Source organism: Schistocerca gregaria, chromosome 1, assembly GCF_023897955.1.
Source record: "Schistocerca gregaria isolate iqSchGreg1 chromosome 1, iqSchGreg1.2, whole genome shotgun sequence".
Classification (NCBI taxonomy): Eukaryota; Metazoa; Arthropoda; class Insecta; order Orthoptera; family Acrididae; genus Schistocerca; species Schistocerca gregaria.
In genome coordinates, this window is record NC_064920.1 from 541,403,397 (window position 1) to 541,421,507 (window position 18,111).

The window sequence follows — 18,111 nt, forward strand, 5'->3', positions numbered from 1 at the left end:
ATTCCATGCAATGAGTGGTGCAACCCAATGTCGTCATGTAAACTAGGCTTTAAGACGAAATAATATGTCTTACATTTCCTCAAACACATATGTTTTATGTATCAGACTCTTCAGAAAGATGTGCACCTCAAAATGAACATATTTTTGAAAATTCGATTTTTTTACATCTTAACTCAAATTCTCGAGGGTGGAGTGGGCCACTATCTAGTACTGCCCTGGTTTGGAAATATTGTAGATCAGGGGCTGATGCACAGAGCATAATGGGGTTATAATGGGGAATCTGGGTACCCTCCACGTGACCCATGTTTACATTAAGTGGTTTTGCTGTTTCCTCTTTGTTTATGGTTCTCATGTCAAATGAAAACAAAATGAATTTCTGTGGCCGGGAACTATCACGTGAATTAAAATACGTTCACATAATTACGTAAGGCTAAAACTGTGTGTCATTAGTTCCAGTTTTTATTTTATTTCTACCTTTCTGCCAGTCAAGCATTAATCACCTTGCAGAACAATAAAACAATTTTTGTCGATTTGCTAAATAAATTTGACTTTGTGGTTATTCCTGATATGCGGAGTGGCGGCAATTATTAAATAACACACCAACATGCATTAATAAAACTTTATTATGCAAGAATATTTACAACGTCTTATACAGTCTGCAGCACACTTCTATTAATCTTAACAACGTGTTTAATTCCTCACTATTGGCTATTTTGAACTGTTCGCTGCATTTCAAGTGCATGTTTTCATGTTCTAGCACATATGGCATTATGCGACAATAAAGAACCATACATTGGGTAATACAGTACTGCCACTCCACAATAATTTACATTCTGAAAACTACACTGAAAAACTTAATATCAGGTTGAGGCCTACTTCATTGAGAATCTGGACATACAAAGTACGCACTTTATATGTGTACATTTTAGTATGGTTCAAGAAATTCTAATGCTCTTGGAGTATTCTCTAATGTCTTGTTTCTTTTATGACATAATGTAACATCTTTTAATGTTTTACACTTAACGAACATACGGGCTTCTTACGTTACCGTAGCTGTGCAAGCGTGGTGGCGCCTGTTATCTAGCGCTGTCTAGCAACTGCTTAAACAAACCTATTTCTAACAGGTCATGGGAACATATTGCAAATGGTGGTTTGGAAAGCGTTGCTTTTGAAGTAAAGTTTTTTTTTTTTTTTTTTTTTTTTTTTTTTTTTTTTTTTTTTTTTTTTTTTTTAGCTATGTGCGAGAATGTACAATGAATTTCTTAAATCACAGGGCGTTTGACTCTTTTAAAAGTCAACTCCTTCATGACGAGCTATTTAGGAGAATTTTGAGTCCAGAATATGAGACATTTCTGTCATTAAAAATTTTACTGGCATATGTGTGTGGTGTATCTTAAAGTGTAACACTCATAAAAAAGTTCAACATTATATGTGAAAGCTTAGCTCCTATTGCAGCACTTTAACCTTAGAGATCGATATTGTATGTGAAAGCTTTGCTATGCATATTAATTTAATTCATTAATTTTTTTCTGTTTGTGTGTTTGCGCTACTTAACAGTGATTTTGCTATTGGCTGACTACATCACATGTCCTCCTAAGCTCTGAATAACCCATGGAGGTAAAAATACCTCCATGGAATAACCCCTGTCATCGAGCCTGGTGAGATCATGTGACATGAGCTGTGACTGGCTAATAATAGCGCATCACAATCTTGATTATAATCATTTGGAAAGAATGATGTGGTGTTTGGTGGAATTCAAATTTATACTTTCATAATACGTTAATATGCAGTGTACATGTTGCTGCAAATCAAAGATCTTACCAAAAAGTGTATTTTCTCTGAATTTCATTTTCTAAAGTACAGAATGTGTATAAATGCACAACCATTCACAGGATTGTATAAATGCACAACCATTCACAGGATTGATAAGTTTTATGGTTCCGAGGTAAAATATACTGTCACTTAACATGAAAAAAGTGTGTTTTCACCCGGAAGAAAGTAATTTTTACATGGGAAAATTCCGGGAATTTTTTTTCCTTGTCGGTGTATGCACCCTGTAGTTACATTCACTTTCTCACTACTTCATTACATATAACAGTTTTAACATCATTAGTATGTTTCCAACATTACCTACTTCACGGAGATCAGGAGAAAATCATAGCTGGGCAATGTTAATCAAGAAGTTAACTTTGCTAATTGTTAATCGGTTACATGAAAGTTAACTTTTTAAAATGTTACATTACAGGATATTTATCAGAAGTTACAGCTAACCATTAATTATTAAATTGTAATAGTAAACTTTATATTGTAAGTGCAGTGAAATGAGCAAGTCAATCTGTTGCATAAATAAAAATGTTTTGGTTGGGGAAGTTTCTGTATAACATCAAAGATAAATAAAGAAAATTTATTCATTTAGTTTTATAATTATCTAGTCATCAGTCTAAAATCATGGGAGAATCAAAATACAGGAGAATAATTAGTATCTGACTTTATGTGCATTTCTCCCAACATGTACATGGGAAGTTTTCAGCTGAGATTGAAGGTTGTTCAGGAGACAAAACATCCTCATTGACAGAAAAAAGTTGTTCAGCTCCAGCATTCAAGTGCATAGGGGAATTATACTTAAAAAATAAATTTACTACAGCCTGTTACCCAAGAAATACCTCATTGTTGAATGAGTCCTTTGATTTCATGTTCAGTCACATTTTGACTGGATTCTGGGCTGTACTTTTTATAGGTATGTTACTATCCGGCATCATTTTAGATTGAGTGACAGATGGAAGGTCTTCCTCTTTGTCTTCATCATTGCTGTTTCCACCACCACTAATTAAACTACCTGCGGTGCCCTGCCTCAAAGCCACTCTACACCTTTTCCCATTAGTTTCCATATTACTTCCACTTGATTGTTGTCATTCATTTCCAGCCACATTGACCAAAACTCTGGATGACAAACTGCAGCACATTGGCATTAATCATCATCTAGTAGAGGTTCAAACCTATTTTCTGTGCCTCGTAATATGGCACTGGCTAAAACTGTGCAGTTCGCAAGACCTATAGTCTTTATATTCTTCAATTTAAATACAGATGCCCCAATTCTCAGCAGGAGTGATCTGGGATACACTTGAGCTTCTCCTTGAATTTCATCAAGGTCACCAGTAACTGGTGCCATAACCTACAAACAAGTTTAGTAATATCATTTTACAGAATTCGTAGATAAAAAGATCATATACATGTATTTTAGAACATTTACCTTCACCTACTCCATTATGGTCACATGGTGATCCTTTAGCTGGGTCATAATTCTGTGAATAGTAGGTCACTGTGTTTCTAATATTGCATTGAGAATAACAATAGTATTGTAAGAAGAGTTCCAACTAGTTGTACTGGGAGTATCAGTTTCCTGCCTAATTCAGTGTGAATGCTATCTGCTGCCATCATATTTCATAAGTGCTGATTTCCAAGAGCATCTACTTTGGCATAGAATTTCTATAGGGAATTTTAAAACAAGTTATTTGTAGAGCAGAATTTGCATCTTTGATTGTGGTCAAGTTAAATGTAAGGGCAGCTCACCTCATGTGAACTGGTGAAGTATTTAAGTTTTCCAGTATGTTGTCAAGGCCTACACTGAACTACCATTGTTCAAGTATGGAAAGCAGGTTTTCTACTGAAATAAATTCTAAATCTCATCTTCAGAGGATTGATTTGAAAGTGTGTTGGTGTCCATACCAAATTGCACAAGTCCCTTTGCAAAGTTACTGCCATCATTGATGGAAGTTCTACATGAAAAAAAAGATTAAATTGAATGTTAGGTTAAAAAAATAACAAGAGGAAATGCATTGTAAAATAAGAAAGTAATCATCTTCTGTAATGTATTATAATAAACTGACAGCAAAAGATATTATTTTTTATGAACATCAGTCATGTTTGTTTACGTCATTGGAAAGGTTGAAACAAAGAGACCTTACATATTCCTTTTATAAAATATAAAAATGCTAACAATTAAATTTTTATGTGTATTATTGTATTAATTTTCAAATTTCTTTATACTGTTTAATTTAATCAAGTAAATGGAATTATCTCTTTGACTAATGTGGTTATTGTTTTTATCTGTATGATACTCATCAGTCATTGCCTGTGCCAATATGTCATATGAATGGTACGTGAACACTGTGTGCATTCTGGCTCTTGTGTCATGATATAATGAGTGATCCGTGATGCCCAAATAACTGCAGTTGTGAGCTGACCAGCACTCAGTCATAGTTGCCAGCTAACTGATTTCACCAAGTAAATGGAAATAATGTAAGGGTAGTCATTAAATCACTTCAAGATCACAAGAGCTACAAAGATTTAGGGATAAATCAAATATTACATTTTATCATCCACACAACTATCTCAACAAGATCTAAAATTATTTAGTTTTATGGTTCCAATGCAACCACATAATAATGAATGAATGAATGAATGAAATTTTATTGTCATTTAGCTATTACAGCAATTGACAAAGTCAAGTTACATATATACGAGGCGTGTTTTATAAGTAAGTACCGTTTTGAAATTTAAAAAAAAGATGTGCTAAGATATCTCAATAATTTTATTTTTACATGAAAGCCTGTACCTTAATCTATGCACTGACGCCATTACAGTCTGATTCTTCCTTGTTTACATTGTGTACTGAGTGTTTAAGATGCCTCCGATAATCGTGAGTCCCACCGAGTGTGAAGTATGGGCTGTTATAAGATTTCTTAGTGCTAAAGGCCAAAAAGTGATCAATATTCATCGTGAGATCTGTGCAGTTTATGGAGAAAACATTATGAGTGATGGAATGGTGAGAAAGTGGGTGAGAGCATATAAGATGGCCGCACAAATGTGTATGATAAACAACAGAGTGGGCGTTCTTCAGTGGTTAATGAAAATTTGTTGCAGCAAGTGCACAATAAGGTGAGAGAAAACATACACTTTACAATTTCCTCCTTGTGGGATGACTTTCCTAATGTTTCTCATAGTGTTTTGTATGGTATTGTTACTGAACACTTGAATTACAGAAAATTGTACGTACGTTGGGTACCGAAGATGTTGATGGATGTGCACAAAACAGTGCATTGACTTTCCTTGAGTGGTACCACAACAACGGTGATGATTTCTTAAGTCAAATTGATATGGGCAATGAAACATGGGTGGCCTACATCACACCAGAATCAAAGCAACCATCTATGGAAGTTGAGTAAGGGCATCGTTTTGCTGCAAGACAATGCCCATCCACATGCAGCGAATCAGACCAAAGATCTCATCACATATTTTCGATGGGAAGCCCTGGATCATCCTCTGTACAGCCCCGATCTTGCGCCCAGTGACTAATATCTGTTCCTGCACGTGAAGAAACACCTGGCTGGTCAGCATCTTCTAGACAATGATGAAGTCAAAACAGTGGTGATGCAGTGGATAACAAGTCAGGCGGCAGACTTCTATGAGGAGGGTATTAAAAAACTGGTACAATGTTATAACAAGTGCCTAAATATTGATGGAAATTATGTAGAAAAGTAGATTAAGGTACAGGCTTCCATTTAAAAATAAAATTATTGAGCTATCTTAGAACATCTGTTTTTAATTTCAAAGTGGTACTTACTTAAAAAAACGTGCCTTGCACAAGTTACACAGCATATATACATGGGTTGAAGATCAATATGTCACTACTGGTTTTCCATAAAATGCAATATTTAAAATGAAATAATATGAAAAAATTTCATCATAAATTACTCAGTTAAAGAAATTATGCTGCACTCTCCAAACCGGTACCACTATGATATTTTACAGTCATAAAATTCCTGAAGTGAGTAGCAAGGATTTGCAGCTAACCAACTCAATAATTTGTCTTTAAATAAATCAAATGTAGCTTCTACCCTTTATAGTGGCAGTTTGTTAAACATCTTCATACCCACCACTTCGTGGCTGTTCAGTGACTTGGATAATCTGTAGTAAGGTATGTCAAGATGGCAACTATTTCTGATTCCATGAGAGTATACATCTCTTCTACGCTGGTATTCTGATAAGTTGCTCTTTATATGCAGTAGGGCAGTGTAAATACGTATACATGTTTATAACAGTTAATATTTTTAAGTTGATAAACAGTTGTTTGCAGTGGGCCAGTTTATCACTGTGATAATTCGAATTACTTACTTCTGAAGTACCAAAATTTCCTGAAGGTGTGAGCTATTGCCCCATATTAAAATCCCATAAGATATACTGCTTTGAAAAAAAGCAAAGTAGGCTGATCTTACATAGGCCGCAGGTACATGGTTTTTTTAAATTCCTTAACAAATACGCCACTCTAGACAGCCTTGCACTAGTGTACTTAATATGTGGCTCCCAAGTAAATTTACTATCCATAACAATACCTAAGAACTTAACACTATCCATGAAGTCTTCTACTGGCAGATCTCTTAAACTAAATACAATCTTTTGAGTTTTACTCTCATTAAGCAGGAACCCATTACCTCGAAACCAGACTAATGCCTGTGGTATTGTGTCATTTGCCACAATTTGGAGCATATCCATGCCTGAGCTGATATTGAAAAAAGTGGTATCATATGCATAGAGAATGGAGTTAGTGTTTATGTAAGATGGTAGATCATTTGTCATTAGGATAAATAGCAGAGGTCCTAATACTGAGCCTTGTGGCACACCGCACTTAACTTCAGCTAGCTGTGATCTCTGTTTACTAATACAGATAATTTGTTTACGGTTGCTGAGGAAAGATTCAAAAATGTTGTGAACTTCACTGTTTGTGATTCTGTAATAAACTAGTTTGTTGAGGAGTGAAATATGCTCAACACAACCGAAGGCTTTGCTAAGATCACAAAATGTAGCCTGAGCAAAATAAAAGTAATATCTATACTGATAAGATGATGTCAATTGGTACATTAGGTTTTAAAGGTCTTGTGCAAGAAAGACTGCAGCACTGGTCATAGAAATAGAAGTTTTTTTTTTTTTTTTTTTTTTTTTTTTTTTTTTTTTTTTTTTTTTAGTGACTTGTACTCATCAAATAAGCATAGGTGGGTCAGTTTGAATTTCAATGAAAAAGTATCTACTTACTAAGTAAGGTGCTGCTTTGATAAAATGTGCTCATCAGTGATATGTCTGCCCAAATATTGTCTTCAAAATTGATCTTCTGCTGGGGTTTAAGTTTTCATCAGTTTCTCAAGTGACTTCAATTCAGCACAAAAACTGTCGGTGCACGCTAGCTTGAGACACACCAATGCTTTTCTGTCATATTCTGTTACTGATATTGGCTGCACTGTCAATATCTGAATTCCCAAGACTGATATTTCTTTTTGGCTTTCCTTGACTAGACCCTGCTATGACCATTTGATGTCTCCTTACGTGTTGTTTCAAATTGTTGTGGATTTAATTGGGAGCCCTAATCGTTCATTTTTAGGCAAGCATAGTTTACAATCAAAAAGTATTTGTTCTCCCAATCAGAACAAAATAATGGCTGACTGAAATAAGTGTCCAAGGAATAGAAAAACAACTGAAATCACTCAACAAAGGGAAGTTCACTGTACCTGACATGATACCAATTCGATTCTACACAGTGTACGCGAAAGAACTTGCCCCCCTTCTAACAGCCATGTACTGCAAATCTCTAGAGGAACGGAAGGTTCCAAATGATTGGAAAAGAGCACAAGTAGTTCCAGTTTTCAAAAAGGGTCACTGAGCAGATGCACAAAACTATAGGCCTATATCTCTGACATTCATCTGTTGTAGAATTTTAGAACATGCTTTTTGCTTGCGTATCATGTCATTTCTGGAAACCCAGAATCTACTCTGTAGGAATCAGCATGGATTCCAGAAACAGCTATCATATGAGACCCAACTCGCATTATTTGTTCATGAGAACAAAAAAATATTAGATACAGGCTCCCAGGTAGATGCCATTTTCCTCGACTTCTGGAAGGCATATGATACAGTTCCGCACTGTTGCCTGATAAACAAAGTAAGAGCCTATGGAATATCAGACCAGCTGTGTGGCTGGATTGAAGAATTTTCAAACAGAACACAGCATGTTATTCTCAATGGAGAGACGTCTACAGACACTAAAGTAACCTCTGGTGTGCCACAGGGGAGTGTTATGGGACCATTGCTTTTCACAATATATATAAATGACCTAGTAGATAGTGTCGCAATTTCCATGCGGCATTTCGCGGATGATGCTGTAGTATACAGAGAAGTTGCAGCATTAGAAAATTGCATCGAAATGCAGGAAGATCTGCAGCAGATAGGCACTTGGTGAAGGGAGTGGCAACTGAACCTTAACATAGACAAATGTAATGTATTGTGAATACATAGAAATAAGGATCCTTTATTGTATGATTATATGATAGCGGAACAAAAACTGGTAGCAGTTACTTCTGTAAAATATCTGGGAGTATGCGTACAGAACGATTTGAAGTGGAATGATCATATAAAATTAATTGTTGGTAAGGCGGGTACCAGGTTGAGATTCATTGGGAGAGTCCTTAGAAAATTCAGTCCATCAACAAAGGAGGTGGCTTACAAAACACTCTTTCGACCTATACTTGAGTATTGCTCATCAGTGTGGGATCCGTACCAGGTCGGGTTGATAGAGCAGATAGAGAAGATCCAAAGAAGAGCAGTGCGTTTCATCACAGGGTTATTTTGTAAGTGTGATAGCTTTACGGAGATGTTTAGCAAACTCAAGTGGCAGACTCTGCAAGAGAGGTGCTCTGCATCGCGGTGAAGCTTGCTGTACAGGCTTCAAGAGGGTGCATTTCTGGATGAGGTATCGAATATATTGCTTCCCCATAATTCTACCTCCCGAGGAGATCACGAATGTAAAATTAGAGAGACTCGAGTGCGCACGGAGGCTTTCCAGCAGTCGTTCTTCCCGCGAACCATACGCGACTGGAACAGGAAAGGGAGGTGATGACAGTGTCACGTAAAATGCCCTCCGCCACACACCACTGGGTGGCTTGTGGAGTATAAATGTAGATGTAGATACAAAATTGACCTAATCACGTAAATGCAGCCATTGATTTTGATCAGTTATAGGGCTAGACTCTGATTCCAAGACTGAGTTTCAACAGTCAGTCCAATAACAAAAATTAGTACTTAAGGCAAACTCAATAAATGAACAACAATAAACAGCTAACACCTTGTTATTCTTGCTCACACTTGATTGCTTACATCAGTTGTGCAAATCATGGCATAGCCACACACCTGACTGGCCCAAACTTGTCAGAACATAATTTCTGTTGCCAGTGCAGTATCATATTTATCATAAATAGTAGGTATGTAATCAGCGATTAATGGACTAAGAGAAAGTTAATGGAAATTATAGAATCAGTTAACTTTTTTTTTTTAATTGGCTTAAAAGTTTGAAAAGTTGACTTCATTAATAAGTGGATTAATGGTCTTGTGCCCAGCTATGAACAAGAGCATATAATATTGGTTTCTCCCTTGTTAGATTTATATTCAATTAATTACTGTCGCTTTTCATAAATCCGTTTTTCTACAGTGTTTAAAAAATACTTCATGTTATATGTATAATGGTTCAAAATAGCCATTACTCATGATAAAGGCATTCTTTCAGATCTCTGCCTCCAGTATTACCTTTAAAAACTTTTGTGTTCTTCCATATTCTTCTGTTAATCATTAGAATTCACCAAAATCACGTATTCCTTGCAAATTAGGAACGTTATTAACATTGTTACATTGTTGTTTCAGAATAATTTTGTGTAATTTCCAATCAGGTTCTGAAATATGTGAATTAAATTACAAAATTTTGCATCAGAATTGAGTGTTATGTACAAATTAACATTGTTCACAGCATTACTACAAACTTGTATGCAACTATTTCTAAACTTGCTACAAAAATTGTTCAAGTGCTTTGACCACAAGTTAAGCTGTAGTTGACTACAAAGAACCTTTCTGAAAGAAATACAGTTTTGAGAATTTCAGATACTTTTTCCATATTAATAATCTGCAAATGACCAGTTTCAAACATTTCTCAGTAACTAATGTTGGAAGTTCATTTCTTTTGACAGTTCATCAAAGGATTCACCTTTTTCAGCCAGAAAAACATTTATCTCTACACTGAGATCATATACTGTATTTACAACATCTTCATACAAATTGTCCACTTCACTATCAGCAACAACTTCTACATCATTAAATTAGTTATTTATGTGTTTCTCTTTGAGAGGTATTTCAAACACATCACAGAGCTAGCAAAATACACTCCTGGAAATGGAAAAAAGAACACATTGACACCGGTGTGTCAGACCCACCATACTTGCTCCGGACACTGCGAGAGGGCTGTACAAGCAATGATCACACGCACGGCACAGCGGACACACCAAGAACCACGGTGTTGGCCGTCGAATGGCGCTAGCTGTGCAGCATTTGTGCACCGCCGCCGTCAGTGTCAGCCAGTTTGCCGTGGCATACGGAGCTCCATCGCAGTCTTTAACACTGGTAGCATGCCGCGACAGCGTGGACGTGAACCGTATGTGCAGTTGACGGACTTTGAGCGAGAGTGTATAGTGGGCATGCGGGAGGCCGGGTGGACGTACCGCTGAATTGCTCAACACGTGGGGTGTGAGGTCTCCACAGTACGTCGATGTTGTCGCCAGTGGTCGGCGGAAGGTGCACATGCCCATCGACCTGGGACCGGACCGCAGCGACGCACGGATGCACGCCAAGACCGTAGGATCCTACGCAGTGCCGTAGGGGACCGCACCGCCACTTCCCAGCAAATTAGGGACACTGTTGCTCCTGGGGTATCGGCGAGGACCATTCGCAACCGTCTCCATGAAGCTGGGCTACGGTCCCGCACACCGTTAGGCCGTCTTCCGCTCATGCCCCAACATCGTGCAGCCAGCCTCCAGAGGTGTCGCGACAGGCATGAATGGAGGGACAAATGGAGACTTTTCGTCTTCAGCGATGAGAGTCGCTTCTGCCTTGGTGCCAATGATGGTCGTATGCGTATTTGGCGCCGTGCAGGTGAGCGCCACAATCAGGACTGCATACGACCGAGGCACACAGGGCCAACACCCGGCATCATGGTGTGGGGAGCGATCTCCTACACTGGCCGTACACCTCTGGTGATCGTCGAGGGGACACTGAATAGTGCACGGTACATCCGAACCGTCATCGAACCCATCGTTCTACCATTCCTAGACCGGCAAGGGAACTTGCTGTTCCAACAGGACAATGCACGTCCGCATGTATCCCGTGCCACCAAACGTGCTCTAGAAGGTGTAAGTCAACTACCCTGGCCAGCAAGATCTCCGGATCTGTCCCCCATTGAGCATGTTTGGGACTGGATGAAGCGTCGTCTCACACGGTCTGCACGTCCAGCATGAACGCTGGTCCAACTGAGGCGCCAGGTGGAAATGGCATGGCAAGCCGTTCCACAGGACTACATCCAGCATCTCTATGATTGTCTCCATGGGAGAATAGCAGCCTGCATTGCTGCGAAAGGTGGATATACACTGTACTAGTGCCGACATTGTGCATGCTCTGTTGCCTGTGTCTATGTGCCTGTGGTTCTGTCAGTGTGATCATGTGATGTATCTGACCCCAGGAATGTGTCAATAAAGTTTCCTCTTCCTGGGACAATGAATTCACGGTGTTCTTATTTCAATTTCCAGGAGTGTATATACTAGTTCAGTCACATATTCGTCTATATTTTCAACTTTTGTCTTCAACATTCTCCATGTGAACTTTTACTTCATAACTGTCAACTGTCAATGCCCTTTGACAAAATCTCCGACTCTCAGTTACTAACAATTCATGTATGATTTTATTTTCAGTGTGCACTTTTCCCATGTTAATTTCATCTACATTTTTGTCTTATCTTTTCCATCGACATTGTCATTTTTCAAAGCAATATTGTTTATTTTCTTCTCAAAATTATGTATGTCACTGGATAATGATTCCATAGACTGTACAAGATTATTTACTGACTGATTTATTGTTCCACGTTTCAGAATTTCTCCTGCTTTTGTAATTATGACTGCTCAAATAGTTCCGACAAGACTTTTCAATTCTGAGTCACTCAATTCTAAATTCTCACACTCACCCATTTCTGCTTTCTCATATGTCTCTTGTTCAGTGATAGTCATTATTCCTACACTTTCACAGAGTAGAAGTTAAATAAAAAGACTGAATTTAAAGAAAAAGTCTTTTCTATTTCTCATCACACATCCATATATGCTGCCACCATTGATCAGGCCAGTTGTTCTATTGCTGCTCCCATCAGTATTTTCTGTGGCATTTCTTTTGAATCATGTTTTACAGTTCCACAATATTTATTTTTCATCAGTTTTATTCCTGCAAGTTTTAAAAGATTAATCTACGCAGTATTAATATCATGTTGCTCAGAACCATTTCTAATGTCTGACTGATTTTCAACAACCTTTAAAAATGTCTTCTTAAACTTTGGTTGGACAGTGATTTGGTTTGTTTTACATTTCTCCACTATTGTAAACCAGTGGAGCATAAAGTGTAAACATTACTGTTTACACAAAAATGGGATAATAAATCCATTATGGTTTCTTCTTCAAGTAGGCTTACTTATCAAGAAGATATTACTCTTTGGTACAGGTTGCTTTAACATAAACATGTTCACTTTTTGTGATTAATATTTATAATAAATGTCACAGGTGTTTTGCATATATTTATTCCTCTGTACTGTTGCCTAATATTTCCAATCACATCCTCACAAGTCATCAAAACAGACTCGACCAACAAGCATCACTTTGTACCAAGTAGACTATGAACTACTGTTGAGAACAGAGTGGACTCCTTCTTAATGTATGCCAAAACATGTTATGCCAAGAAGAACAAAGATGTAAAAACTCACAAAACAGCAATTTACAGAGTAATGATTTTTGCATCCCAAGGAATTTATATATGATTAATTATTACTTTTAAAAATGCATTCAAATTATTGAGAAGCAAAAAAAAAAAAAATAATAGAAATAACGATGATGACAATGATAATATTGTGATTCTTCAGTTTCTCCCGGCGTATTTCTTGCTCGAACAGTCCACGGGTGTACTGATGGTCCATAGTGTCCAATGGGTACAATATTTCAGTGATCAGACATGTTGCTATCATCAGGTGCACTGACGCATTGAGCTCCTGAGGGTGGGCGGCTGTCTTAAATCCTCTCTCCGTGGTCCGTGCCCGCACATCAGCAATCGGTGAGATGCTGGTGTCAGTGTCTGTTGTGGCGACAGTGTAATTGCCTCATCCACCCTAGTCACCCATTCGTTTCCTTTGCTGAGCATCTTTTTAATTAGACTCACTGCTGGTTCCCGTGCCCTGCTGAGGTTGTAGCCGTAATATCGGTTAATGAGTCCATTCCGGGTACAAATTTCAATAGCCTCTCTAATGACACTGTACCAGTATTTAGATGTCTGTGCCAGGACCCTGGTATGTTGGTAGATCATTTTGTGATTTTTGGACAAACAGTGCTCTGCAACCGCCGACTTTTTGGGGTATCCAAGTTGAGTGTGCCTCTGATGTTCTCGGCAACGATCTTCGATGGCGCGCACTGTCTGTCCAATGTAAGTCTTCCCAAATTGATACAGAATCTGGTATATGCTAGCCTTCTGCAAACCAAGACTGTCTTTGACACTTCCCAATAGTACTCATGTTTGATTTAGTGGGCAAAAGACAGTTCCTACTTGGTGTTTCCTCAATATTCATCCTATATTCCGTGACAGTGCTCCAGTATACAGTATATAGGCAGTGGCTATCTCTTTCTCCATGACTTGTTCCATCTCTACATGCTGTACTGTAGTCTCATTGCAGTTGCTGAACTGATCTCCTTGATTCCACTGACTCTGGCATGAATCTTCCCTGTGTACCATCCATGACAGAGAGGGCTGCTTCTTCCACTTCCTGTAATGTATCGGTGATTGGCTGATCCTAATCGCCTCACTGACTACTGTAGTCCTCACAACAACCCTTGCAAGAGGATCTGTCAAGGTGCTACTAGCTGGGCCAGTCATACCAAGGAGATTTTATTTCTCCAACATTCCCTCCTTGTCCTGGCTTGCAACAACCAGTGTGTGGCCACCTAAGAGAGAGGGTCAGACTGGAGGGTTTTAATACTTCTAGGAGAAAGTTAAAATACTGTACTAACCTTATAGAACCATGGAATCAGAAAATGATTTGTAGCAGATTCCCAGATAGGCTAAAATATGAGCTAATATCATCCATGTACACAAACAGAGCTAATGCAATAAGATGTAATAATGAGCCCACTTCACTGCTTATTTTCTGTTCAAACAGTTTCACGTCCCAAGTCCTCCCTAAATTCCAGAATTGACTAATTCTTTTGAAACTCACTTCTTCTTCTTCCTCTTCTCCCATTTCTTTCACTTTTACTTTTTTATTTATTATATTTCCCATTTGTTTGAAACTTCTTTTCTAATTGTTTTTTCATATCCTTTTCCTAAGGTTCCAGTTTTTGCTTTGATTGATCTGCTCCAGTTTTCGTATCACAGTGGAACCTCACTTAAAGAGCACCTCCCATAATATGCAATTTTCATAATGAGCAATACAAATTGTAAAGAAAAGACTTGCTTAATAAGCGATGTTTCGCGTAATGTGCGACAATGATTTAGGCAACATCACCAGCCATTCATGTGCAATGGGGGAAATGTACAACAATTTGAATGCCTTTCATTGTCAGCTGTAGCATATGAACAACTACTTTAGTATGTACTGCAGTATGAGTTTAGTGCTCTTTCTGTTACCATATTAGTACAGCTTGTGATCACACTTTTTTTTTAACTTGTGTTCACACAGTGTATTTTTGTGTGCAAATTTTAATAACCTTCATAGAAATGTCCCTGAAGATAAAGCCACAAGATGATGACCATAACAGAAAGAAAATGATCTTAAAAATGAAACATTAAATCATTGAAAAACATGAATATGGTGTGAGTGTTGCTGATTTAGCACACACATACAATCAGTCTACATCAACTATTTGCACCATCCTCAAAAACAACGACAAGATTAAGGAGACAGATGCTTCAAAGGGAGTGCCAAAGAGTATCTAAACCATGGTTTTGCATTGTGGATGATGTTGAAGGGTTGCTCCTTATATGGATAAATGAAAAGCAATTGCAAGGTGACACTATTAACGAGAACATCATATGTGAAAAGACAAGAATGATTTTTGCCAACTTCATTAAGAAGATGCGAGGATCATCAGTGTCTGAAGTGTTTAAGGGAAGCTGTTGGTCATTCAGTAAGTTTAAGAGAAGAACCAGATCCACAGCATTGTGAGGCATGGTGAAGCAGCCAGCTCCAACACAAAGGCACCAGAGGACTTCATCAGCAACTTCAGGATATTTGTAGATTCTGAGGGTTATCTGCTGCAACAGGTTTTTAATTGTACAAGACGTGTCTACTCTAAAAAAAGATGTCAATGTATACCTTTATAATGGTAGAGGAGAATGCATTGACAGTTCACAAGCCAATGAAAGACTGTCTCAAACTGCCATTTCATGCCAAAGCAAGTGGTGATTTGAAAATTAAATTGCTACTTGTTTACCATTCAGAAACTCCATGAGCTTTTGAGAAGTATAAAGTTCAAAAGAGCACGTTAAATGTAATGTGGAGGTCCAACAACAAGGCTTGGATGACACATGATTTTTTTGTGATTGGATCAATTAAGTGTTTGGTCCTTTGATGAAAACATATTTGCTTGAGAATCTGCCACTTCATGTCTCACTTGTTATGGACAATGTTCCTGCCCATTCTACAGGCCTACAAGACCACATCCTTGAAGAATTTCAATTCATCAAGATTCATTTTCTGCCTCCCAACACTACTCCATTATTCCCATCTGTGGATAAGCAGATTTTTTCTAACTTTAAAAAGCTCTACACTGAAGCACTCTTTGAGCTTTGCTTTGAGTTAACTGAAGCTATCAATTTCACTCTTAGATGGTTTTTTAAATATCATTTCAACATCATAGCGTGCATCAAGATAATTGAAAAGGTGTGGGAAGAGGTTACCAAGAGAACTCTCATTTCTGCTTGGAAGAAGCTTTGGCTAGACTGCATTGTCAAATGTGACCCTGAGGCATTTGAGTCAGTATCTGTGGAGCCTGTGGTCAACAGGATAGTGTCTTTGGTCAAGAGGATGGGACTGGAAGTGGATAATGATGATATCAATGAGCTTGTGGAAGATCACAGCTAAGAAATAACCACCAAAGAGCTTATTGAGTTGCAGTGTGTTTCATTGCAGAAAGCTGTGGAAAAAAGTTCTACAGAAGGGACGGAGGAGACAGTAACAGTAAAGCAGCAATCTTATGGTGCAGTAAGAGAAATGCTGAAAGTATGGGACTCAGTTGCATCATACATTGAAAATAACCACCCCAATAAAGCAGTGGCTGCACGTGGTACAACTTTATTTGACTATAATGCTGTGTTGCATGTTTGCCATGTGTTGAAGTGTCGGCAAAAACAAATAACTATGGATAGCTTCTGGGTAAAAAAGAATTATTTATGTATCATGAAAAATAAAGCACATAATACTGAAGGTATAATTTACTTTGAATAAATTGCATGAATAAAATAAAACTTTACTACTTTTTCTGCATAGAATGCATTACCATATTTTACATTAATTTATGTGAGATAAGTCGTTTTTCTTAATGAGTGTTTTGCAATGTGAGTAAGATGTTCCCTATGTGAGATTCCACTGTGCCTTACATATGTACCTTTGCTATAGTTATCTATCACATTTCATTGTGATGTCCCATAGCACTCTGATCTTGTGCCCTCTGCCCAGGAATCTTCTAGGAACTTCCTATCCAATCTTTTAAATAATCCTCATCTTTTGTGTACTTTTATGTCATTTTGTGGTTGTAGAAGGCCCTGATTCTGAAAATTTGTAAACTTGTGTTATCTGTCTGCTGTTCATCTGGTAAGCAGATTTTTTCCATCTTTCTGTGTTTGTAAAAAATACTACCATTTTGTACTAAGACATGTACCATTATTAATAACATTTTGTCTTCATAATACAGGCTTCCTGAATGACGAGGAACAGTTACATGAATTTGACACCAAGTTCAACGAAATAGCACCATTGATAATGCATTACAATTATACAATCAAACTAAATGACTTGCCCAAGGTAAACAAAATGATACGAAGTTTCTATCTCGGTAGCAAAATTATTTCCAAAAACACAACCACAGAAGTCACACAGGTAGGTATGTTAAATGCCATGACATGTTAGATTTAATTGTGTTTAAACATATTGTAAAATATAACTCTTTTTACTGCCATTCATATTGCATGGATATTTTCTGCAACTTATTTGTAAGAAAGACTTCTTCGGATTTCTTTTACCTGTCTTCTGTTTTGCATTTTGTTTCCTTCATTCCTCATTCTACCCTACAATATACTTGTTTTATAGTTCTTGTCTGTCATGCTTGAATTTTATTTTAATTTTTTTTTTAATTTTTATTTTAATATTCTCATTCTGATCATTTCTAAAACATATCACACACTCTCAGAATATGAGCCATAACTACTGTTCTTTAATGTCTTTATTTGAAACCCTTTCAAACTTCACATCTCTCTCTCTCTCTCTCTCTCTCTCTCTCTCTCTCTCTCTCTCTCTCTTAATATGAGATTCTGAGTGTTTTGTCTTTGTACACATCTTTTAACTTCCTTTCAGTCTCTTATTTTTGTTATTAACTTCTGAAGAAATGTTTGTTTCTGATAATTTAGCATTATCTTATTCTTTCTGTTATGCAATAAATTAACTGAGTTTGCGGTTTCAGTGCTTATCTAATACATTGAAATAAATGGAAAGCAGCCTCTCCCTCCTGCATACATATCCTATGCACCTACCATCTCTCTCTCCCAGATATCAGCCACCATTTACAGACCCTTCCTCCCACTCTCCATGCCGTTTCTCTCATTGCCCATTTACCCATCACAATCCCTCACGTCAGTGGAGGTGAAATGCCAGCACAGTTTAATTAGCCAACAAAATGTAAGGTAGCGTACATAAGTGCATGCACACGTGTGTGTGTGTGTGTGTGTGTGTGT

At 37.6% G+C, this 18,111-nt stretch overlaps 1 protein-coding gene across 1 annotated transcript in view; it reads left to right on the forward strand.

Annotated features, from left to right (window-relative positions):
- The window catches only part of LOC126281368 (esterase FE4-like), a 134,861-nt gene that overhangs the window by 67,645 nt on the left and 49,105 nt on the right, over window positions 1–18,111 (forward strand). The window contains exon 7 of the mRNA XM_049980325.1: window positions 17,076–17,260. Coding sequence (XP_049836282.1) covers window positions 17,076–17,260 — 185 coding nt within the window. The remainder of the gene's footprint in view (window positions 1–17,075; window positions 17,261–18,111) is intronic.